The sequence below is a fragment of the Ichthyophthirius multifiliis genome (assembly GCF_000220395.1).
Source record: "Ichthyophthirius multifiliis unplaced genomic scaffold scaff_1120509249641, whole genome shotgun sequence".
Taxonomy (NCBI): Eukaryota; Ciliophora; class Oligohymenophorea; order Hymenostomatida; genus Ichthyophthirius; species Ichthyophthirius multifiliis.
The window spans coordinates 1-24,447 of NW_004087509.1; the positions used below are offsets into that span (position 1 = coordinate 1).

The window sequence follows — 24,447 nt, forward strand, 5'->3', positions numbered from 1 at the left end:
TTATTATAATATATNTNTAACTATATATATATATATATATATATATATATATAAATAAAAGGTAAATAAAATTTTACTAAAACTAAATAATAAAAAAAAATATATATATATATTAATATATATGCAATTTATTTATAGTTTTATAATAGATACTTAAAAATTAAAATAAAAAAAATTATTTATATTTTATAAATATTAAATTTACTTTTATTCTTTTTTAAAATAAAATTATCAAAAATTTATAAATAATATTTTTTTTACATAATATTTATTTATGAAAATAAATAAATTATTTTAACATTTTTAAATTAATTTTTAATAAAATAAATTATTTTAACATTTTTAAATTTTATTTATTTAATAGATATTCATTAAAAAATGTTTATTTTATATTAATAAATTTAAATAATTATATAATTAAAAATAAAATAATATTATATTATAATTTTATAATTTTTTAATTATTTTTAATATATTTTATACATTATCAAATTTTAAAAATTATTAATACAAATAATAATATAAATAATCAAAATATTTTTAGATAGCTATTTATTACATATAAATAAGAAATTGTTCAATAATAGCATTTAATAGGTTTTTTATTAATTAAATTATAATTAAAATAAACATAAATGTTTATATAATTAAAAATCTTTCAAAAAATTTAAATTATTAAAATAAAAATATTCGATTGTTAAGCAATTAAACTGTAAAATTTATTTATAAAAATAATAATACAAGCAAATAATATGATATTGAATAAAATTTAAAAAAAAGTAAATATAAAATATAAATAATAAAATATTTAGATTATATCATTATATTTACTCATAAATAATATAGACTATTACAATTAATATGAAGTAATAAATATAATATCTTTTATTCTAATTTATTCAAATTAGATATTTAATTTCATAAAGTTATATAAATTAAATTATGGTATAGAAAGAATGATTTTATTTAAATTATTTTAATATTTATTAATGTATATAAATAATAGAATAATTAATAATATAAAGTAAATATATATTTAAAAATTAATATAAAAAAATAGTTTAGTATAAATATATCAATTATTTCTTAAATATTCTAATATATTGTTAAAATAAAATAATTTTAGATAAAAAATAATTAATAAAACTTATATATAATTTTAACTATAAATAAAATTACAATATAAATTATATAGAAAATAAAGACTACTATTTATATATTTAAATATATAAATATATTTATATATATATTTAATTTATTTATTTATATAATATAATTAAGATATATATTATTATATTTTAAATATATTGTATATTAGATTAATAAGTTATTTTTTAATATTTATATTAATATTATTATATTAATATTATATATAATATTATTTTATTCATTATATATTTTTAATAAATAAATTTTTTAAAAATATCTATTTAAATTTATTTATAATTTACATAAAATTCAATATTATAAAATAAATATATATATTTATATTAAATATATATTATTTTACTATATTATAATAAAAAAGACCAGATTATAAAAAAAAAATACAGGAACATTAATTTAAGAAATCGAAAAATATTAAAAATATAATAAGCTTTTAATATAATTATGATATATTTTATATATTTAAATTTGTTATTAAATAAAAAAAAATTATGGACTATTTTTAAATAAAAATGATAAATTATATTAAATTCATTTAGAAAAATTAAGAAATTCAAATTTATATAATAATATTTAAAGAAATATCATAAGATAAATAAAAAATAAAAATAAAGTATTATATTTTAATTATAAAAAATAATAATAAAATCAATTAATTTTTATATGTAATTTATTAATAAATATAAAAAATAATTAAATATATTTTAAACAAAAAAACAACATATATTAATTATAGTAAACAATATATATATATATATATATATATATATTTAATTTATAATTTAATATAATTTTATATATTCATTAATTTGTATTTTATTATTTCATTAATTCTCTTCCAATTAACCATCTTCTTATTTCATTAGTTCCTGCTCCAATTTCATATAATTTAGCATCTCTCATCATTCTATTAACAGGATAATCATTAGTATATCCGTTTCCACCTAAAGCTTATATGGATTCTAATCCAACTTCAGTAGCACACATTGAAGTATATAAAATAACTGCTGCACAATCCTATTTAAAATAAGTAATAGATAATTATTTTTATTAATTTATGTAATTATTATATAAATATATATATATATATATATATATTTATTTATATATTTTTATATATATATTTTACAGTATTCGAGTAATTTCCTCCATCACATGCTTTTGCACACGAATATAACATAGCTCGTGAAGATTATAATTTTACATACATATCAGCTATTTTTCCTTACATTAATTAGAAATTTCCTATAGGTGCATCAAATTATTCTCTTTATTTTAAGTAAGGAAGTACATAATCCATACATGATTACATTATTCTATAAATATTATTAATATTTATAAATATATTTATATATAATATACCCAACTGGTCCAGCTGCTAAAACTAGTCTTTCATAATCAAGTCCATCCATAAGTACATAGACGCCTTTATTTAATTTTCCTAAAATATTTTCTTCAGGAACTTCACAGTCTTCGAATATTAATTCACAAGTATTACTACCTCTCATACCTAATTTATCTAATTTCTTTTAATAAAATAATAAATTTTTTTATAAAGATATATATATACTTATCCTTAAGAAAAGCCTTTCATTCCTTTTTCTATTATAAATGCTGTAATACCTTTTTGTTTTAATTCAGGCTCTGTTTTTGCATATACTACAAATACATGAGCATCTGGCCCATTTGTAATCCACATTTTATTTCCATTTAAAACATATTTATTTCCTTTTTTTACAGCCTTTAATTTCATTGAAACTACATCTGAACCTGCACCAACTTCACTCATTGCTAATGCTCCTATAGTTTCCCCACTACATAACTATTAATTTTAATTAGTTTTATTTTATATATATAAATATATATAAATATATATATATATATATATATATATTTATTTATTACATTAGGTAAATATTTTTCTTTTTATTCTTCTGTACAATGTCTTTCTAATTATCCAATACATAAAGCTGTATGAGCTCCATAACTTAAACCAATAGAACCACTTGCACGTGATAGTTCTTCCATTATCATACAATGGGCTGAATAGTTTAATTCACTTCCACCATATTTTGTAGGGACCGTTACTCCTAATAAACCCATATCTCCTAATTCTCTCCATAAATGATTTGGAAAGGAATTTTTCTTGTCAGTTTCTTCGGCTAATGGGGCTACTTTTTCATCAGCGAATTTTTTGACGCTTTCTCTTAACTTTTTTAGTGTTTTTTTTTTTATATAAGGTTTTTACTTCAGATAGATCTGTTGAGAAGTTAGATATGAAATTATAGTCTAATGTACCAAATTAAGATCGAGTTTATTTAAATAAAAAGAGTTTTTGAAAGGCTTTTTAGAAGGATTTTTAGATCATTTTTATTAAAATAGTTTTTATATTCTATTGATAAATAATATTGATTATAATAGGATATATATTATTTAATAAATATTTTTTTTTATTTATTTTAAAAATTAATTAAATATATATTTTTTATTAATTAATTGATATTAGTGTGTAATTTATTTTTGATTTTATTAGAGTTCAATAAAAAAAGAAGAAAAAAAACTAACATTTAATTAATAATTATAAAAAAAAAATGCATTGAATTATATATATAATATAAAATTTTATTTATTAATAATATATTTTTATATATAAACATATAACAATAATTATTCTATTTTTATAATATTAAAATATTTATTAAATAAAAAATTAAAAAGCAAAAATTTTTTATAATAATAAATTTGTATTATTGATTAATAAATTATATTTATATTTTTCTTTCTTTTTTTAAATATATCATGTTATTTAATAATTTTAATTATAAAAAAAAAACTTAATAGTTTAATCAATTATTTTAATATTAACATTGAAAAAATGTTAAATCTATCAGAAAAGCAGATACAAATTCCCATTTAAATAGTTATAAATAATAAACTAGAACGTCTTTTTCCCACAGACCCTCATTATAATATAACAATAATATGCAATAATAAAGAATATAAATTAAATAAATCCTATTTACGTTTAGAAAGTTAATATTTTGACGAACTATTTTCGAAAAATGAAGATGAAAAATAAGTAAAAATGATTCAAATATAGGACAGTGAGGTATTTGAGAAAATATTAAAATGTTTATATGGAGGAAAATCAATAATTTCCCAAAACGAGTTGTATATAGGATATTGTATGTGTTATGAATTAAAAATAGATGCTTTAATAAAAATTTTAAATGAAGGAATTTTATTGAATTTTAAGTTTTTAAATATTTTCACAGTAATTTATTTAGGTGTTAAATTTAAGCAAAAACATCTTTTAGAAAAATGCAAGGAAGAGCTTATTTTGAATAAATTTTCAGTTATTAAAAACGCGAATTCTTTTTAAATTTAAAATAAAAATTTCCCTTCGGGATTAATTTAATTAGATTATGAAATGCTTAAATTTATTTTTGGAATAAATTAAGACTTTTTATATTTAAAAGCAATAGAAGTTTTCGATATTATCAAAAAATATTGCATAGGCTCATTTAAAAATCCAGAAAAATATATATTAGAATATACATTAGAACTTATTCCTAAAGAAAGTTTGTAGTCAAAAGAATATAATTTTATTTATCATTAATAATTATTATAATAAGAGTAAAGTTTATAAATCAATTCTTTTAATAATAACAATAAATTATAACTAGAAAAATCTTATGCAAGGTTAAATAAAAAAAAAATATATTTAATATATATATATATATATATATATATATATATTTATATATTTATATATTTATATAAATAAATTTTTTTTTATAAAAAAAAAGATTATAAGAAATATAAGATATATACAATAATAATAATTAAGGATATATAAATGCAATATTATATAGTGAGAATATACTTTATTAGAAAGAATTAAATGAAATGAAAGAAAACAATAATAAATTAGTTTCTTCAATGAATTAAATGAAATAAGAAGTAGACGAGAAAATATAACAATATAAAGAAAAAGAAGAAAAATTTATATAGACTATTAATTAAATAGAAACTAAAATTTAAAAATAAGAAGATATAATATAAAAATTAGAATTAAAAAGTGAAGAACTTTAGAGAATTTTAAAAATAAAACAGGAAGAAATCGACTGTAAAAACGAAATTCTTAAACATTATTAAGATTTGACAAATAAATAATTAATAATATAAGAAACTTAGCCATTAAGGGAAAAGAAAGTTTCATAAAACTTTTACGAAAATAAAAATTAATCATAATAATAATAATATATGTAAGAATTCGACTCTTAAACATATAATAGTTTAATGGAAACATAAAAAAGCTTTGTTTATGGTAATGGTATTTAATAAATGTAAGTCAGTTCATGTATATAAGTTCATGATATATGTAATTTATAAAAAAAAGAAGAAGAAAAAAAAGACACGGAAACAATTTTATCATAAGAAGATGAAAATTCAATAATCGAATTTATAAAATTCGAAAACAGTAAAATTTTAGAAGATTTGTAAGAAAAATATTATAAAGATTTCTTCGTAAAGGCTTTTTAATTAAATTTATTCAAAAAAGCACACTTAAATCTTCTATATAGAAGCTCTTAACATGGATTTTTAAGGGAAAACTTCCTTTAGAAATGTCAAGGAGTTTCTAATACACTAGTGCTAATTAAAAGTTGGGATTATGACAAGATTTTTGGAGCATATATTAGTGTTCCATGGAGTAAAGATTAGGGATATAGTTCAGATGATGATGCTTTCTTATTTTCACTTACTGAAGGAGTTATCGTAAGGGTTAAAAATCCAGATTATGCAGTCTATTAAGGAGAAGATTATATTTTTAGTTTTGGAAATGATATCTGCATTAAGGAAAATGGAGATTATTAAGAGTGTAATAATAGCGAATTTCCGTCGGATTATTAGTTTGATTAAAAAGTTAATTTTAAGGGAGATTTAAGAAAGTTTTTTGGGGGAAATGAGTTTTTTTAGGTTGATGAATTGGAAGTGTTTAAAATTGAGTTTATGTAAGATATGGATATGTGAATATATATTATGTTTTATTTATTTCTTTTTTTTATTTCTTATAGTTTTTGGTTTTTTTTGGTTTTTTTTTTTTTTTTTTTTTTCATTGAATTAGAATTATTTGTATTTGATTTTTTTTATATATTTTTAAATATTAATTAAATATTTTTTAAATGTATATTAATTTAATTATTTTATTATTTAGTTAAATTAGTAATGATTTTTAAATATAGAGATATATTTTTTTTTTTAAATAAAATCAAAAATTAAAATACTAACAGTAAAATAAATAATAATATAATTTTTTTTTTTTTTCTATAAAATAAAACAAGTTCTTGAACAAACAAAAATTACATGAAAAGCCAATATTTTCAATAAAAAAGTAAAATATATATAACAAAAAATAAATAAATATAAAAAAGTCCTTTCTCCTTAATTATCCACAAGTATAAAAAAAAGTATGACTCAAACAATAAGTTAAAAGAATATATTTTAGTATTAAATTAAAAAGTCGGAAATCGATAAAAATTCGCAAATTCAATTAAAAATCTCAAATTTGTAAAAAAAATAAGAATTTTTAAAAAAAACTGCAGATCAATCAAAAATACAAAAACAAAATTGCTTGCAAACTTAAAAAAAAAAAATGTATCAATAAGAAGACATTCAATAATAAAACTCGTATTAAAAAGATTCTAGATAATTCAAAAAAACTCAGCAATTAATAAAATGTTTGACAGAATAAAATATATCACATAATTAAGAATCTATACAAGATCTAGACGAATCTGTACTTGAAATGATAAAAAATTGTTCTCTCTTAGAATAATCTTAAAAACCTTTGTAAATTCCGGAAATAGATTAGACTAAAATAGCAGTTAAAAGTTATGGAACTGTATGCAGTTATGCGGCTAAAACAAATTAGGGATTGATAAGAAATTATAATGAAGATCGGGTAGCTATAATACTTAATATTAAAAAACCAAATAATAAACCAGTAGATTTATAATGGCCAAAATGCTCCTTTTTTGCAGTATATGATGGGCATGGAGGAGAAGCTTGTGCAGATTATTTAAAAGATAATTTACATCAGTTTGTTATAAAAGATTAAAATTTCCCATATGATCCGAAAATGGCAATTATATAGGGCTTTGAATAAGCTGAAATACAATTTCTTAAAAACGTAGAAAATAATATTTAAAAATATGGAATTTTTGAAAAATCAGGAAGTTGTGCAGTTGTAGCACTTATTGTCGGTATTATTTAATTAAATATTAGTATATATAAAAAAAAAATTATATATATTTATATATTGTTTGTATATAATATATATATAAATATATATATATATATATATATATTATATATATATATATATATTTTAATTTATCCAAATTTAAATAAATATATTTAAATTATATTTTTTTAATATTTAATAAATCTATATATTTATTTTAAAGGTGAATAATGTTTTATTGCTAATGTTGGAGATAGTAGGGCTATTTTAAGTACTGATTAAGGAAAATTTATTAGTGCTTTAACTTAAGATCATAAACCTATGAATAAATTAGAAAATATTAGAATACATTTGCATGGTGGTAAAGTTTATTAGTAAATAAAATTATATTTTTTATCAAATATTAAAATAATATATTATTATTATTTATTTTATTATTTAAAATTAGAACTTAATTATAAACAATTATTTAAGAAAATATTAATAATTCTGAAAATGATGTTTAAACTATTTTAGGACCATATAGAGTTTTACCAGGAAGGCTTTCAGTTACAAGAACATTTGGAGATATAGAAGCTAAGATATAAAAATATGGTGGCAATTAAAATGTTATTATTTCAACCCCAGAAATAAAAGAATTTAAAATTTAATAAAACCACGATTTTGTAGTTTTAGCATGTATATTATAAAAAATATATCTTATTATATTATGTTTAAAGGTGATGGTATTTTTGATAAAAGCTCAAGTAAAGAAATAGGATAAATTGTGTGGGAAACATTTTAAAATTATAAAATAAATAAGCAATTACATGATTTTTGTGGTAAATGTGTCGAAAATATAATGAAATTATCTCTTACAAGAAGATCTCTTGATAATGTGACAGTAGTTATAATTGGGTTTAAAAATTTAGAAAATCTTGTGTTAGGATTAAATAATTAAAAAAAATAATTAAATAATTCTATTAAATTTAATAATTATGGAATTTATAAAACATTAGGGAATGAATTATAAACAAGTAAAAAACTCGAAAATTAAAATAAATATTAGGAAAATTCTAAAGATTAAATAAGTAGTTTTAAATAAAGAATAAAAAAAATATTTAATTAATAAATGCTATAAATAAATTCTTAAAAAAATTTTGTAAATATAAATTAGAGTTAATAAATAAATAGTTAAAATAAAAATGAATATAAAAATATAAAAAAAAATGAAAATCATAATAGTAATATTAATAATAATAATAATAATAATAATAATAATAATTATAATAATAATAATAATAATAATAATAATAATATTTAAAAAAATTATATAAATAAGTTTTGTAGTTAAATAATTGAATATAAATGATTTTTTTAAATTGAAACCAAATAAAAAACAATTTCGAATATTATTATATTGATTTATTATTAATAATATTAAAAACATATAAATTTTTATTTATCAAATTTAAAATATATTTTCTGTACAATAATACAATTGTTTATATATATTTTTTTTATTTATTTGATAATAATAATATTTATAAAATATATATATATATATATATATTAAAATATTTTAAAATCAATTTAAATAATATTTAATTTTTTTTTTATTTTAAATTTTTATTTATTTATAATGTTTTTTAAAATCAATTTAAAACATGATAAATATTATTTAGATTTTAATTAATAATTATAAAAAATATAAAAACTTATAATACTTATTAAATTTATATATTTTATTATTTAATTAATTTATATTTAATATTTTAAATAAATAATAAAAAAATATATAAAATTAAAAAACATATTTTAAAATAAATAAAAAAAATTATAATATATATATATATATATATATATATATATATATATTTATATATTATATAAACTTTCTATATATATTTTTATATTATTATTTTTTTTATTTTTTTTTTTTTAAATTTATGAATCCTTAACATAAACCAATTTTTTAATATGATCAAAAGAAATAGCCCGCATAAATAATAGAATGTTAAATTGGCGGAAACAATGCAAATATAAATGTTTAATTATTAAAAAAAACAGAATTAGAATTATTAGGTTTATATAAATTCTATATAATATTTATAATAATTTATATTTATAGGATTAGATAATAAAAATTATAATTCTGCTCCTTTTACTTAATATACTAGTTAAATGATTTTTTAAAAACCATTATCTAAGTATTTATTTAAAATTAAATAAAAAAAATAAAGCAAAAAATAAAATAAAGATCTTTATATATTGAAAATCCTCAAGATAATGATTTATTAATTTAATTTATTTAAGAAAATGTTTAGTCTTAATTAATTGAATAAAATAAAGAAATTGAAATTGAGTTTGATAATATTTAATAAAAGATAAATTAAGATATATAAATTTTATAAAGTATGGATTAACATTTATAATAAAGTAATAATATAGAAGACAATTTTGATATTTAGAAACTTTAATAACATTTAAAATAAAATATTAATGAATAATAATAAAATTTTGTTTAAATTTAATAGAATATTGATTTTTTAAATTAAAATTTCAAAATGGAAAAAACAAAAAAATTAAAGAATTAAATATAGGAAATAAAATTGAGTCATAAATATAATCGTTTATATAATACTTTGACTAATAATTAAATGAAATTAACTAATAAATGGAGTTTTTGTCATAGAAGAATTAATAAAATGAAGACCTTGCAATAGATAATATTAGAATAAAATAATTATAGTCAGATTATATTTATTTGGATAATTTAATAAAGGATTTATAAGAATAAATAGAAAGTACTTACCTTGAAAAAGAATTATAGACAAAAGATTATATTGATAATTTTTTAAAAATTATACAATAAGAAATTCAATAATTTATGCTTTTTTTTTTAATTAATATAAGAATGAAGTATATTTTTTAATTTTTTAATAAAAAAATAAATATATTTATATAAAATAAGACTGAAAATATTATAAATGAAATCGATTATAATTCTAAATAATCATTATAAAAAAGTATTGAAAGTTTTAGATAAAGTCAAGAATAATAATTTTTAAGATAATAATAATATTTAAATATTTAAGAAAATATTTAAAGTATTTAAAAAGGAGAAATTTTATAAAAAACTATGAAAATGGAAAATTAAATAAAAGACATAAAATGTAATTTAGAAGACTTTTAAAAAAACATAATTATATAATTTTAATAATTATAATAAATATAATAAAAATCATAATAAATAATAGTTTATGAATAAACTAAGGTAATTAAATATAAATATAAATATTATATAAATAAATATATATATATATATATATATTTTTATACATTTATATTTCTATTTATATTTATATTTAGAATATATATACTAATTCTGATATAGTAGAAATTTCAACTTTTGGTGAACCTTCTGAAGAAGCATAAAGTAAATTAGTTAAATAATAATTTTCTAAATAAAGTACTTTTAAAAGTAAAGACGATAGTGAAATTTATAATACTTTGCCTGAATTTGGGAAAAAAATAACGTTTGTTGACGATACTAATATATAAAAAAATCAAGGCGAAAATTAATTAATATATAGTTTTTAAGAACACGAACATGAATCTGAAGTAAATGAAATTTTGAATAAATATAATATTAATGTAGATGAGATTTAAAAAGATTAAAATAATATACTTGCTGAAATCTATGAGGTGGGTACTTAAGAATTGATAAATGCCAAATAGACATGTTCAAATGGATATAATAATTAAAATTCGGATGTGAATGAAGCATAAATAGTTTAGTAATTGGTAGGAGAAAAATAGGTAGAAGAAGAAGAAGAAATAGTTTATTAAATTGATGAAAACGGATATTTAATGGATGATAATGGAAATTATATACTCGATGCAGATGGATAGTTAATTAAATTAGATGAAGAATAAATTGAATATGCTAAATAAAATGCCATGATTGATATTACTATGTGAGAAATTTTATTTTATTTTTTTATATTTGCATATTTTTTTTTGTTAATTATTAATTATTTTATTTTGATATAAAAATAAAATTTTATTTAATTTATATAATATTTAGATTAATAATAATAAATAAATTTATTTGATTTTTTAATAAAAAGAAGGGAAAAAAAACATGTTTATATAAATTATAATATATATATATATATATTTAAAAAAAAAAATCTCTTTAAATAAAAAATAAGAAAAAAAAAAAAAAAAAAAAAAAGTAAAATAGAAAAAAAAAAAAAAAATGTTGAGAAAATATATTTGTAATTTAAGAAAAGTAAACACTTAAATGTAATTTATAAAAAAAGAAAAAAAAAAAAAAATATTTTTTTTTTTTGTTTAATTTAAAATTAAATCGATTAAAATTAGATCAAGGTAAGAAGATATTAGTAGATTTATATGCTTAAGAGCTTAACTTAATAAAAACTACGAACAATCATACATGGAACTTGCAAAATAATACAATATAAGTTAACAAAAAAATATATTTAATTATAAATGTTTATATATATATGTATTTATAGGTCCTTAAGAATTAACTTTGATTTCTAAAATTGGATCATTGGATTTAACTACAGCAAAATATTTTACTAATGAAAATGTTTATCTTCGTGAAAAACAAAATGTAGAAAGATAATATAGAATTTTTTAAAAACCAGAATGGGGAAATCTTAAAAGTAAAAAGAATATTTAAAAACAAAAGCAAATATTTTATATACATAAAAAAGATTATTTATTTTATAAAATATATATTTATTTAATTAAAAAAAAGAAAAAGCAAATGAAATATAATAAAAACATCCTCAAATATTAAAAAATTTAGCCAAAGTCGAAGGTTTAAAAGAGGCTTATTAAGACTTAAACCATTTTTATGATATAATTTTTGAATTATCTTATTAAGCATTATAGAATCTTAAAAATTTAAAATCTTCTAACTTACTAAGTTAAATATAGGAAGATCAATATACTAAAATAAATTAAGAAATCGAAAAATACTCTTTAGAATTATAATAAAAATACTAATTAGAAAATTTATAAGTTTCTCAAATAATTTAAAGTTTATAATCTTTATTCCAAAAATATAAAGAAGATCCCGCCTTGTTTATGTTTAGAATATAAACTCAATTAATAAACAGAGGTTTAATTGAAGATTTATCGAAATAAGTAGAATAAACATAAACACCTGAAGTCCAAATTTAAAATTTAGATGCTTTAGATAATTAATTTATCAAAGAAATCGAAAGCAGTTAAGGTTCTGAATAATAATTTTTATAAAATATTTCCTAAGAATAAACCGAAAACATCTTATAGAAAATCCTAGCAGCTAATTTGTAACTAAATATAAAAGACGAAGAATCATTATAAGAAGCTAATGAAATAGTTAATAATGGAAAATATAATAGAGTAGGCGCTTTATCATCCAATGAAGTAGAAACTTTCTAATTCAATCCTAAAGACAAATTAATTGATGAATTTAACGAATAAGCTAATAAAGAAATAGGAAACAATGATTGGGTCAATGGAAGAAAGTTAATTTTCGAAGCATAAATTTAAAATAGACCAGAATTAAGGTATTATATCTTAGCTATGCTTTGTGGAGTGTCATTTGCTTATTTCTTATATTCAGGAGATGCTAAGTATAAAACCTTAGTTTTAACTCCTTTAGTTGGAGTAAGTTCTTTAATACTTTTTAAGAGAAATTATGCTTCCAATTCAGTAGCTAAATTAAAGGAATTGTATTTACATAAAGACGGAAAATTAATTGATGCGGTTATTTAAAAAAATCAAGAAATCTAAACAAAAACTAATATTCCAATTAATTAAGTGAAATTGTATAGAGGAGATCATTTAGTTAAACTTGATATGGAAGAATTAAATAAAAATTAATCTTTGAAAAAAATAGTAGAAAAAAATACTAATGGAAGTTTCAAAATACATTCTTCTAAATTGAGGTATTTTATAAACAAAGATAAATATATATAAATATATATAAATATATATATATATAAATATATATATATATATATTATTTTTCTTATAGAGAATCTATTGGTAGAGATGGATAATGGCTATAATTAGGTGAAAGTGAAGTTATTGTACCTTTTAATAATTTCGGACATAGATTATTATTAAAGGAAGTTTTTAAAGGATAAGAAGTCGCATAATTACCTTGAATTTTTTTTTTTATTTTTTTATAAAAAATAAAATACAAAAATAATAGTTTTTTTATAATAAATAAGAAATTTAAATATTTTTTTATTAAAAAAAATGAAAAGAAAAACCAAACGATTTTTTATTTTGATTGAAATATTTATAAAAAAAACTTTTTTTTTAATTTCATATATTGAACTCCAAATTTAAAGGCAACTACTCAAAAATTTAGTCCAAATCTTTACTAGAAACTTCATTTAAATTTTTATGTTTCCACTATAAATTTTATGGTTATTTTTTCTAGATTGTATTCATAAAATAATTGGTAAAATCCTACTAGAAATACATTTTATAAGTAGTTCTAAAATTAATTTTCAAACATTCATCTTCGTTCATATTTTTAGCTTTTTAAATTAATAAAAAATTAACTTTTAAAGCTAAAGGACTACTTTTTAATATAAAGTCAAGTTTTTTTTTACAAAATTCTCTTTCGTTTTCGTTCCATTCTTTAGTACCATTTTATAGATTTAGTACTATTTCATCTACACTAGTGAATTTTTCTGAAAAATACTTTTAAATAAACTTTTCTTAAAGATATATTCCTTCGTTATTATTTCTCTACTTTATGGAATATTTATTTATTAAAAATTTCATTTCTTACATTTTATTTAGTGAAATTAAACAACTTTTAAATTCATTCATTTTGTCCTCAGGGATATAAAAATCAGCAAAACCAAAATATATCAACTCAAATCCTTTTAAACTTTGACCAGTCAAAACCAAATAATTTACTATATATTATTTATCTTTATCAGCAAAATATTTAACCATAGGAATAGATAATCCGATTCTACTTTCAGGAAAAATCAACATTGTATTATCTGTACATATTCTTAAATTTGATCTAGAGGCTAAAATATAACCCATACCTATACATTTACCTTCCATAATTGTTATTATATTTTTATTTTTTAATAAAATTGCATTTTATATTTGTTTTTCAAGTATATATATTGACTTAGTAATTTAGTGTATCTTTTAGATGGACTCTTGCTTATTTTCAATATTTAAATATTAGAAGATTTATTTTATATCAAAACCAGAGGTAAGAGAAATATTGCTTATAGATTAAATTACTAATACATCGAAGTCTAAAACAGAAAATATTTAATTAAATATTTATAACATTGAATAGTCTATTGCATTTAAAGATTATTAATTATTCATTATTAATTATAGAATTTTATTTTTGTCCTATAATATTATTTTATTAGATTCTTTTTATAATTTATGATTATCCATTTTTTAATTTTATTTTTATTAATTAAATAAATATTTTTAAAAAAAAGATATATATATATATATAGATATATAAAGATAATGTAAAAATAGATAAATATATTTTATAATATATTTAATATGTAATTATATATTAATATAATATTTATATAAAAAAAATATAATATATTTCGTACTTTAATATTATTTTTATTTAATATATATTTTTTAAAAATTGTTATAAAAAATAAAAGTTTAAATAAAAATTTATATAAATTAATATACAATAAAAAAAATTCAATAAATATTAAAAAAAAAAATAGTAAAAAAAATAGATATATATATATTTTTTATTTTATTTTTATTTCATATTTTTAATTTTATAAATTATATATTAATTATTAGTTTTTTATAATTTTATATATAAAATTATTTAAACTTATTTATATATAATTATTTTTTTTTAAATATATATATATATTTTTTAAAATTAATAAATTTTATTTATTATTAATAACTTTTTTTAAATAAAAAGAAAATAATAAATCATAAATAATATTTATATTTTATTAAATAATTAAATTTTTTCTCTCTTTTTCAAATTAAAAAATAATATATATAAAAAAAGGAAAAAAAAATTAAATAAAAAAAAATTAAAAGGTAATTTAACAAATAATTAAAACATTAAAAATATAAAAAATGAATCCCACTAAAAAAACCCCAGCCCAAAATCCTACTACAACCGCCAATAAGGTCTCTACTCCCTAATCAGCCCAATAACCGTCCCAAAACAAGACATTATTATAACAATTTCAGAAAGTCCCTGACCCTAAAAGAATGCCTAAAGAAATAAGAGATTAATTTTTAAAAAGGCTTTAATTCTGTTCTAATTAATACGACCTTAATGATGATAATAGGCATTAAAAAGAAAAAAAAGAACGTCTTGGATATTTATAGGAATTATGTGAACTCCTAAATGAATCTTAATCAATACCTGCTTTATTCATTCCACACTTAGATTTAGTTATTGAAATGATAGAAAAAAATATTTTCAGACCTCTTCCTGTATTAAAGAATAACGGAACTATATCAGGTAAAAAATATAAAAAAACTATAAATATATAATAATAATTTATTTTATATAAATAAAAATATATCTAGAACCAGGAGCAGAAGATGATGAAGTGTTTGTAAATCCAGAATGGGTACACATAGAGCCTATATTAGATTTTTTTTTGCAATTAATAGTGAATGAATAAATCGATGTCAAAATGTTGAAAGGATTTGTAACTCATTCTTTCGTTTAAGATTATTTAGAATTATTCCATAGTGAAGAGCCTCGTGAAAGGGAATATTTAAAGAATATTTTACACAAATTATATGCCAAATTGGTGCCTAGACGTAAGCTAATTAGAAGAGCTATAAATGATAGTTTTTATACTTTGATTCATGAAAATTACAAATTTGCGGGTGCTGCTGAACTCTTAGATATTCTTGCAGCTATTATTAGTGGGTTTGCAGTTCCTTTAAGAGAAGAGCATGTGATTTTCTTCAAAAATGTCATTGTCCCTCTCCATAAAGTACAAACCTGTCTCCTTTACCACGAACAATTAATGAGATGTTCAATGCTTTTCCTTTCCAAAGACCCCTCTTTGGCCTTCCCACTTCTTGAAGGAATTCTCAGATACTGGCCATTTGCAAACTCTACAAAAGAAACAGTATTTTTATAAGAATTACTAGAAGTAATCGAAGTATGTGACTGTAAAAAACTCGAACCTTTAATCCCTAAATTATTCAAAAGAATAGTCAGATGTATCGCCGGTTCTCATTTATAAGTAGCTGATAGGGCCATGTGCTTTTTCGAAAATGAATTTTTCCTTAATGTAGTGAGAACTTATAAAAGCTACACTTTTAATATGTTAGTACCTGTTATTGTACATTTAGCAGATAATCACTGGCATAGAATTTTAAAGGACTCTTTTGTCGCTTTGAAAACTATTTTAAGGGAAATAGATTACTAATTTTATGAAAAAGCGTTAAATACAAAAAATAGTCCTAGTTTATTGCTATTGAGTGATAATTCGAAGGAAAGGTAGAAAAATGAAGAAAAATGGAAAAAGTTTATGTAGTAAGCTAAGTAGAAAAATTAGAACTTTGTAGAACCTGTTATTCCATATATGGATACTCATATTGTATGTGAAAATAATGGATTGAATAATAAACATGTTTTGAGCTTGTGATTGTTGTTTGTTTTGTTTTGTTTTGTTTTAGTTTATGGTTATAGTTTATTATTTGTTTTTTTTTTAAATATTAATATAAGTAAATTGATATTTAATATATTTTTTTTTTTTAAATCCTATTTAAATATAAAATATAAGCAATTTTTTTTTAATTGAAATGCCGAAAAGATTTTTATTTTTTTGTTAAATATAATTTTTTAATTTTAGATAAAAAATTTATATTTTAGAAAACTTAAAAATTTAATTTTCTTATTTATTTATATCTATTTATTAGTCGGAATTTTTTTTTTATAAATACTCTATATTTAAAATAAATATACCTTAATTTAATATAAAAATAATAGTTTTAATTTATTTTTCGTTAAAAATTAAAATGTATTATTCTGTTTATTTAAATAAAAGTAATAAAAGTATTTGAATTTCTATTATATATATATAAAAAAAAATATTTTTACATTAATTAATAATATGAAATACTTTTTCAAATTATTGAGTTTTTATTTTTTCTTTAATTTTTTTTAAAAAATCAAAAAAAAAAGGCGATAAAATATATGTAATACCTTTATTTTACTTTAATTGAGTCTTAAAAATAAAAATAAAATATCAAATAAAAAAGTATTATATTTTTAATTAATAAAAAAAAAATTAAGAAATTTATTTGATATTTTAATTAGAATATAAAAAAATAAATATATATTAATTATAAATTATAATATGTATTTTTAGATTTTCATATTTTAGTTATTATTTATTTAAATATTATGTATTTTGTAAATTATATTTTAAAAATTTTATTTCTGGATATTCATAACTATCAATAAAATCCTTATCTATAACTTAAATAGATTAAATGTTTCTTGTGTATGTAAATATCAAGCATTATAGGTTACTAATAAATATAAAAATTAATTTTACACCCTTTCGACAAAGATTACCAATGAAATCAAAAAATAATTTAAATAATTTTTATAATTATCTTTTTTAAAAACAGTATATTAAGCTAATAAAATTTTTACTTTTTTTAGCGCATTTATATTAAGGAAATGCTATTATATAAATTATTTGAATTATTAATTTACTTAAAAGATTTTTCAATAATAAGATGTTTTCTTACTAGAATATTTATTTATAGTTTAAAGTTATAATTTTGTTATTTTTATATGAAAAACAGCAAATAGTAAATTTTATTAAAATATAGTTTATAATAACTTTAAAACTTAAAATTTTCATCAAAATTTTTTTATTTAATAAATATTTAATATTTAATATGAATATTATCCTATCATCTTTTTCTAATAACTAAATTCTAAAATTAAATGGTTATAATATTATTATTATTATTATTTTTTAATAATTTAAATATAATTTTTTAATGAAAATATTATATTAAATAAAATGAAATTTTAAATAAATTTTTTAAAGATAAATATAATTTATATAAAAAGAATAAAATATAATTAAAAAAATTAAAAAAAGGGATTTAAATTAAAAATAGCATATTTTACTTTATGATAAAAAAATAAAAAATAAATATAACAAAAAATTAAAAACATTATAAGAAATAAAAAAAAAAATATGCAAAAAATTATGATGCTAAATTTATGATTTTTTTTAAATATGCAATTTAAAAAAATATTATTTTATTAAATATATGAATAAATATATATATATATATATATATATATTATTTTTTAATATAATGTTTTATATTTTTTTAAAAATAAAAAATTATATTATTTATTAAATAAATAATTATATTATTTATTAATTAAATTATTATATTATTTATTATTTAAATAAATAAAAAAATTCAATTTTATTTTATTTTTAAAATTGTTACTTCAACTTATTTAATTTTATATTTTATCAATTAAATAAATAGATTCCATTTATGCGGATTCTTAAATAATATTAGTTACTTTATGGCATATTTCTTAAGCATTATTATAAATTTTATTTTCTGCTTATATAAAAAATTTAAATCTTTTATATTATAAATCTTAGAATAATTAAATGATTAAATCCTACTTATTATTTTATAAACAATCATAAACCCATTATGAGTTTTTTTCTATTTAAAAAAATAATAAATATTATAACTTTAAATAAAATTACCTAAAATAAAAGTAGCTGCAGGCTCAAAAATTAAAACAGGTAATGTACTTGTAGAGTCTTAAATATATGCATTAAGCTTTAGTTTTATGATTGGTTTAACAAAATCAAGACATCCTTCACAAAAATACTAATTATTAGCTTTAGAATTAAACTTTAAAACTCTAAAACAGCTTTTATTGCTACAAAGGAAATAATAATAATTTTAATTTGTTTAAATTGATATTATGTAAGCATATGAGTAATATTTTTTTTGAAAATTAACCTCAGATTATTCCGTTTCTTGTTAGATTTCTATTAATTTTTTTATTTCGAATTCATTTTGTTGTTCTAATATTTTATTCTATTTAATAATTTATTGATTAGCTTTTAGATTTTCGCAAAGAACTTGTCCTTAAAGAATTATTTTTGATTTGAAATTATTAATTATTTAATTATTATTATTATATATTCTATATTTGAAATCTTAAAATAAAATCACATTATTTACTTTTAATATTTCAGTGTTTTTCTAATATAAGCCATCAAATAAAACTACTTATATGTAATTTTTTTAATCTTGATCACATATTTATAAATATGTATTATTTCCGTTTTCATTATTAATATTCTATTAAATAATATATATATATATATATAATAATATTAATATAATAAATATGTATATTTTTTTTACTTTTATTATTCCTTAGACAGTAACAAATTTATAATTGTTTTCAAGAATGTCTTAAATTGTTTAAATTTTTTCCTAATTTTATTATTATTAATTATTTATTTTACATTCTTATACAAATATTTATTTTTTTCTCTTCATTTTTATTTCAAATTTATCCTTTGATTCTTTATTTCTTAATCCATATTAAACTTCACCACCTGAAAAATAATAAAAATTATAAATTTTTATTAAATTAAAATATTTTTCTGAATCATCCCAAAAAATAACATCAAAATAATCATTATTATTATCCTATGCAGAGCAATAGAAATATTTTTGCCCTTCTTTAGTAGTTTTTAAATCACTTTTATAATTTACTTTACCTTTTATCTTCATATTCTTTAAATTTAAACCTTTATACAATTAATTAACATAAATAATCTCCATATTCTAATCCTCGTAATCCTTATTAATATTTTTATACTCACATTAAATCTTTTATTCTACATTTCCTAATTAAGGTTCATCTTTAAGATTTTAAAATTATTCAGTTTTTTGTTATTAATTTACATAAGATTTATTTTTCTATTAATATTCTTATTCAGAAAATAATTAAAATTTCAAAGCATGCAAGGTTATTTTTTTTTATTATCTTTTTATTTAATAAAAAACATTAAATTTGAAATTAAATTATAATTAATATCTATACAAATATAATGATATATAAATATATAAAAAAAATATATATACTAATATTAAATATATCTTTATTTATATATTTATATATTTTTATATATGTATAATTATATATATATATTATGCTTATTATACTTTACAATTCTATATTCATTTATTAAAATTAAGTCTTTATTATATATATAATTTTTTGTATTTTAATTTAATTCAAAAAACACACTATATTATTTATCTTTATCTGATATATCCTAACAATTTGTACTTATTTTTTTTTTATTTAATATTAACCTTATAATTAATATATATTTTTTAACTTTATAATGAGAATTTAATTATTCGGCTTAGGAATAAACTTGTAAAGTTAAATTTTTAATAAAAAATTTTAATTTGAATAAAGTTCATTAATATTTTCAATGTTTTCGATTTCTTCATCCATTTTTTTATTTTATTTTAAAATAAATATATTATGATTTAATATATAATAAGATATATAAATAAAATATGTTATATTTATTTAAAAATTAATAGCGTTATTTTAAATCACTCAAATTTTATTACTTATTTTTAAATATAAAGTTTATAAAAATAATAATAGAATACATGTATACATAAATTTTTAAAAATATTTATTTTTTTTCATTTAAATTCACAAAATTTATTTAAAATTTCTAAATGTTTTTTGATTTCGTTTATTTTTAAAAAACATGAAATAAATTTATTTTATGTATTTTTTATAAATTTTTTTTTTTAGTATTTCTAATTATATTTTTTAAGAACCTTATATCATTTTTTATTTATATAAATATTATATTAAAAGCATCTTTATAATTTAAACTTTTTATAATCATCATTATAAAATTACTTTTAGTATTTTAAAATTTAGATATTAAATAAAAATAATATATATATATATATATTTATTATATTTTAAGAATTTAGAATAAAGAAAAATATTATTGTTATTATGTAATAAACTGATTAATAAAAAATATAATATTAAAAACATATATTCAGACATATAAATATATATACATATTTTTTTATGAAATTCTTTTTTTTATTTATACAATACAATTGTATTTTTTGGCATATTCAAATAAATAGATATTTTATATTCGAAAATTTATTTTCTTAATAATTTTTTTTTTATCAAAGATACTTAATATTTTTTTTTAGCTCTTTTTTACATTTTGAATCTCGACATTTCCCAAATAATTTTTATATTTAATTTTAAAATATAGCATTTTTTATGCAATTTTTATATTTTCTTTTTTTGCAAATTTTTCTTTCATATTAACTTTTAAAGCATACAGATTGAATTATTAAGATAAAAATAAGTATTAAGATAAGAAATTATTTTTTCATATATATTTTATAATAAATATTTTTAATAAATTATTAAAAAAAGATACTCTAATATACAAAAAACTAAAAATATCAATATATATAAAATTATATATATAATATTAATTTTATATATATATTCTTTTATAATTACTATAAAATAATTTTTCTATTTATTAGTATTAATTTATTTCCTGTATTTATTTTATTAAATTTTTTTCATAATACATAATAATAATTATAATATGAAAATAATAAAATAAAGTGTATAGGTATTAAAATTTTTAAAATTAATTATATATTTAATTTTTATTATAATATAATAAATATGAAATTGAATTTTTTTTAAAATTAAATTTTCATTTTATTAATATTTAATTAAATTTTAAATTATTTATATTTAAAAATAAACTTTTTGTAACAATGTTTTATATTTTTTTAAATCATTAAATTATTTATTATTGTTTAATTATAATTATTCAAACATATTTATTTATATAATAATAATAAAATGATTAGAAGCTTATTTTATTTAACTAAAAACTAATTAGTAAATAAAAATATCTAAAAAAATAATAAACAAAATATTTATAAACAAAAATGTAGATTAGAAAATACTTATTAGTAATTAATTTATATAATTATACTTAATTTTTTTTGAAAGTACCATATAAATCTCTAGTATATAGAATTAAATTTCAAACTAATTTTCTATTTTATTTAGTAAAAATAGGTAATAATATGCTATATATTTTCTAATACTTTTTTTAATATAAATATATATATTTTTATTGACTAATTAAAATTTTCTTTTTAAGGTAATTAATTTATTTATAACTATAATTATTTTTAATAATTAATAAAAATAAAAATGAATTTTTTTGATAAATACCAAATAATAAAAAATTAATTAAAATTTCTAAAAAAATATGTTAAAAAAAAAAGGAAATCAAAATTGAATGAAATAAATTTATGATTACTAAAAAAAACATATTTCATTTTTAAATAAACTTAGTTTAAGTTAAAATTAACGCCTTAAATATATAAAGATTAGTTTTTAGGTTTACTACATTCAACATAATATAATTTCATTATAAATTAAATTACATTGAAGAAAAAAAAAGCATTGAATATATACATTTTTCTTAAGAATTTCTGTATTAAAAATATATAAATTTTATTATCAACTAGTTGTTTTTTTTTCTAATTTTTTTAAAATAATATATGGTTATTTTTTTTTTGTAAAATATAAGTGCGATATATAGAGAAATTTCTAATTTATTTAAGTAAAATAATAAAAAAAATGATATATATGTATATATTTTTGATACAGCAAAAAAGATGTTTGTATGAAAGATTATTAAAGAACAATTATTTATAAAAGATTTATAGACAATAAAAATTACTATTTAGATTTTATAATAATAAATGAAAAAAGTAAATAATCTCACAAAAGATAATAAATTAATAATATTTTAGATATAATATATAATTTGACAATTTAAATTAAGACAATAATAATATAATAATATTTGCATAGACTTGTATTTAAAAATAAAAATGAAATTATGTTATAATTAAAGAGAAAAATATTATATTTTTATAAAAAAATAACTAAGTTTTATTTATGATAGAATATTAGGATTATTTATTATAATTTTTTTATGAATTATAATGATAAAAAAAAGTAGAATATGATATAAAAAACTAAATAAATCAAACAAAATATTATGTAAAAAGATAATCAGTAAATTAAGACAACAAAGCTTTTTATAAAAAAATAAAATAATTTATATTAATAAATAAAAAATATAATTTAAAAGTATTTTGTATTTGAATTTTTTTATTAATGAGTTAACTTTTTAGAGTTAATAAATAATGATATTATATGGAATTTATCATTAGAATTATTTTTATTAGTAAATTGTACTATTCTAAATATAAAAATATTTATTTTGTTTGTAATTAAATTTTAAGTTATTTTGATAAAAAAAAAATTAAAGCGTAAAAAATTAAAGTCTTTAAAAAAATAAAAACAAAGATTTTTTAACATTAAGACAAAATAATTATTATAAAATAATATAAATATAATATATTTAATAAAAAGAAAAATAAAATAATATAATATTTAAAAGTAATATATAATTATAAAAATAATATTAATATTGATCTTCTATCAAAATAAAATTTATTTAATTTTAAAAATAATATATAAAAAAAGGTTGTCTATAAATAAAATTAGGAAAAAAAAAATACATATAAAAAATATTAAATTTTCTATTAAAAACAAAATTAATCGAACAATTAAATTCTGATTGAAAAATAAAATATATTGCTATAATAAAAATAGTAAAAACTATATAAAAAAATAAATAAAGTATATGTAAAAATAAAAACAAAAACAAAAATTATATTTATTATTTAAAATCTTAAATATATATAAATTTTATTATAATTTTAAATAATAAAAATAAAAATTATTAAATAATTGAAAAGTAAAATTTATATTGAAAAAAATTAAAATAAAAAATAATATGAAAATTAAAAATATATAAATA

The 24,447-nt window shown here is 15.6% G+C and overlaps 3 protein-coding genes across 3 annotated transcripts, besides 53 other annotated features; 2 read left to right on the top strand and 1 right to left on the bottom strand. All coding sequences in view use genetic code 6, as the record gives it.

The window, feature by feature from the left end:
* Positions 1 to 21: 21 nt before the first annotated feature.
* Positions 22 to 53: a microsatellite.
* A 232-nt stretch (positions 54 to 285) lies between these two features.
* Positions 286 to 349: a microsatellite.
* Positions 350 to 386: 37 nt separating this feature from the next.
* Positions 387 to 442: a microsatellite.
* A 767-nt stretch (positions 443 to 1,209) lies between these two features.
* Positions 1,210 to 1,270: a microsatellite.
* Positions 1,213 to 1,308: a microsatellite.
* Positions 1,309 to 1,311: 3 nt separating this feature from the next.
* Positions 1,312 to 1,385: a microsatellite.
* Positions 1,328 to 1,388: a microsatellite.
* Positions 1,335 to 1,381: a microsatellite.
* Positions 1,335 to 1,399: a microsatellite.
* Positions 1,400 to 1,909: 510 nt separating this feature from the next.
* Positions 1,910 to 1,937: a microsatellite.
* Positions 1,911 to 1,968: a microsatellite.
* Positions 1,950 to 1,999: a microsatellite.
* IMG5_019130 (isovaleryl dehydrogenase, putative) lies at positions 1,969 to 4,080 on the bottom strand (the record flags this gene model as incomplete). Its single annotated transcript, XM_004039503.1, has 7 exons — positions 1,969 to 2,184; positions 2,297 to 2,483; positions 2,530 to 2,693; positions 2,738 to 2,989; positions 3,073 to 3,378; positions 3,830 to 3,839; positions 4,034 to 4,080. 7 exons carry the CDS (start codon positions 4,078 to 4,080, stop codon positions 1,969 to 1,971), a joined length of 1,182 nt encoding a protein of 393 aa, XP_004039551.1.
* Positions 2,235 to 2,291: a microsatellite.
* Positions 3,015 to 3,061: a microsatellite.
* Positions 4,081 to 4,885: 805 nt separating the features above from the next.
* Positions 4,886 to 4,949: a microsatellite.
* Positions 4,950 to 6,245: 1,296 nt separating this feature from the next.
* Positions 6,246 to 6,278: a microsatellite.
* Positions 6,253 to 6,284: a microsatellite.
* Positions 6,285 to 6,313: 29 nt separating this feature from the next.
* Positions 6,314 to 6,355: a microsatellite.
* Positions 6,356 to 6,976: 621 nt separating this feature from the next.
* IMG5_019140 (protein phosphatase 2C, putative) lies at positions 6,977 to 13,587 on the top strand (the record flags this gene model as incomplete). The annotated part of the gene is made up of 10 exons (XM_004039504.1): positions 6,977 to 7,433; positions 7,638 to 7,788; positions 7,863 to 8,092; positions 8,134 to 8,297; positions 10,766 to 10,832; positions 10,998 to 11,373; positions 11,783 to 11,883; positions 11,938 to 12,090; positions 12,186 to 13,365; positions 13,455 to 13,587. 10 exons carry the CDS (start codon positions 6,977 to 6,979, stop codon positions 13,585 to 13,587), a joined length of 3,012 nt encoding a protein of 1,003 aa, XP_004039552.1.
* Positions 7,474 to 7,557: a microsatellite.
* Positions 8,632 to 8,712: a microsatellite.
* Positions 8,997 to 9,032: a microsatellite.
* Positions 9,121 to 9,169: a microsatellite.
* Positions 9,179 to 9,226: a microsatellite.
* Positions 9,232 to 9,285: a microsatellite.
* Positions 10,596 to 10,634: a microsatellite.
* Positions 10,679 to 10,727: a microsatellite.
* Positions 10,694 to 10,763: a microsatellite.
* Positions 10,707 to 10,764: a microsatellite.
* Positions 11,601 to 11,658: a microsatellite.
* Positions 12,133 to 12,182: a microsatellite.
* Positions 13,372 to 13,415: a microsatellite.
* Positions 13,387 to 13,440: a microsatellite.
* Positions 13,588 to 15,039: 1,452 nt separating the features above from the next.
* Positions 15,040 to 15,071: a microsatellite.
* Positions 15,072 to 15,115: 44 nt separating this feature from the next.
* Positions 15,116 to 15,159: a microsatellite.
* Positions 15,145 to 15,174: a microsatellite.
* A 112-nt stretch (positions 15,175 to 15,286) lies between these two features.
* Positions 15,287 to 15,333: a microsatellite.
* Positions 15,334 to 15,441: 108 nt separating this feature from the next.
* Positions 15,442 to 15,501: a microsatellite.
* Positions 15,447 to 15,493: a microsatellite.
* Positions 15,472 to 15,500: a microsatellite.
* On the top strand, positions 15,492 to 17,221 carry IMG5_019150 (protein phosphatase 2A regulatory B subunit, B56 family, putative). Its single transcript, XM_004039505.1, has 2 exons — positions 15,492 to 15,935; positions 16,004 to 17,221. Exons 1-2 carry the CDS (start codon positions 15,542 to 15,544, stop codon positions 17,080 to 17,082), a joined length of 1,473 nt encoding a protein of 490 aa, XP_004039553.1. The 5' UTR covers positions 15,492 to 15,541; the 3' UTR covers positions 17,083 to 17,221.
* Positions 17,222 to 18,434: 1,213 nt separating this feature from the next.
* Positions 18,435 to 18,541: a microsatellite.
* A 200-nt stretch (positions 18,542 to 18,741) lies between these two features.
* Positions 18,742 to 18,767: a microsatellite.
* A 19-nt stretch (positions 18,768 to 18,786) lies between these two features.
* Positions 18,787 to 18,873: a microsatellite.
* Positions 18,804 to 18,882: a microsatellite.
* Positions 18,832 to 18,877: a microsatellite.
* Positions 18,883 to 20,589: 1,707 nt separating the features above from the next.
* Positions 20,590 to 20,666: a microsatellite.
* Positions 20,591 to 20,669: a microsatellite.
* Positions 20,618 to 20,666: a microsatellite.
* A 1,230-nt stretch (positions 20,670 to 21,899) lies between the features above and the next one.
* Positions 21,900 to 21,941: a microsatellite.
* Positions 21,903 to 21,941: a microsatellite.
* A 54-nt stretch (positions 21,942 to 21,995) lies between these two features.
* Positions 21,996 to 22,030: a microsatellite.
* Positions 22,031 to 22,238: 208 nt separating this feature from the next.
* Positions 22,239 to 22,293: a microsatellite.
* Positions 22,294 to 24,000: 1,707 nt separating this feature from the next.
* Positions 24,001 to 24,056: a microsatellite.
* Positions 24,009 to 24,056: a microsatellite.
* Positions 24,057 to 24,447: the final 391 nt, after the last annotated feature.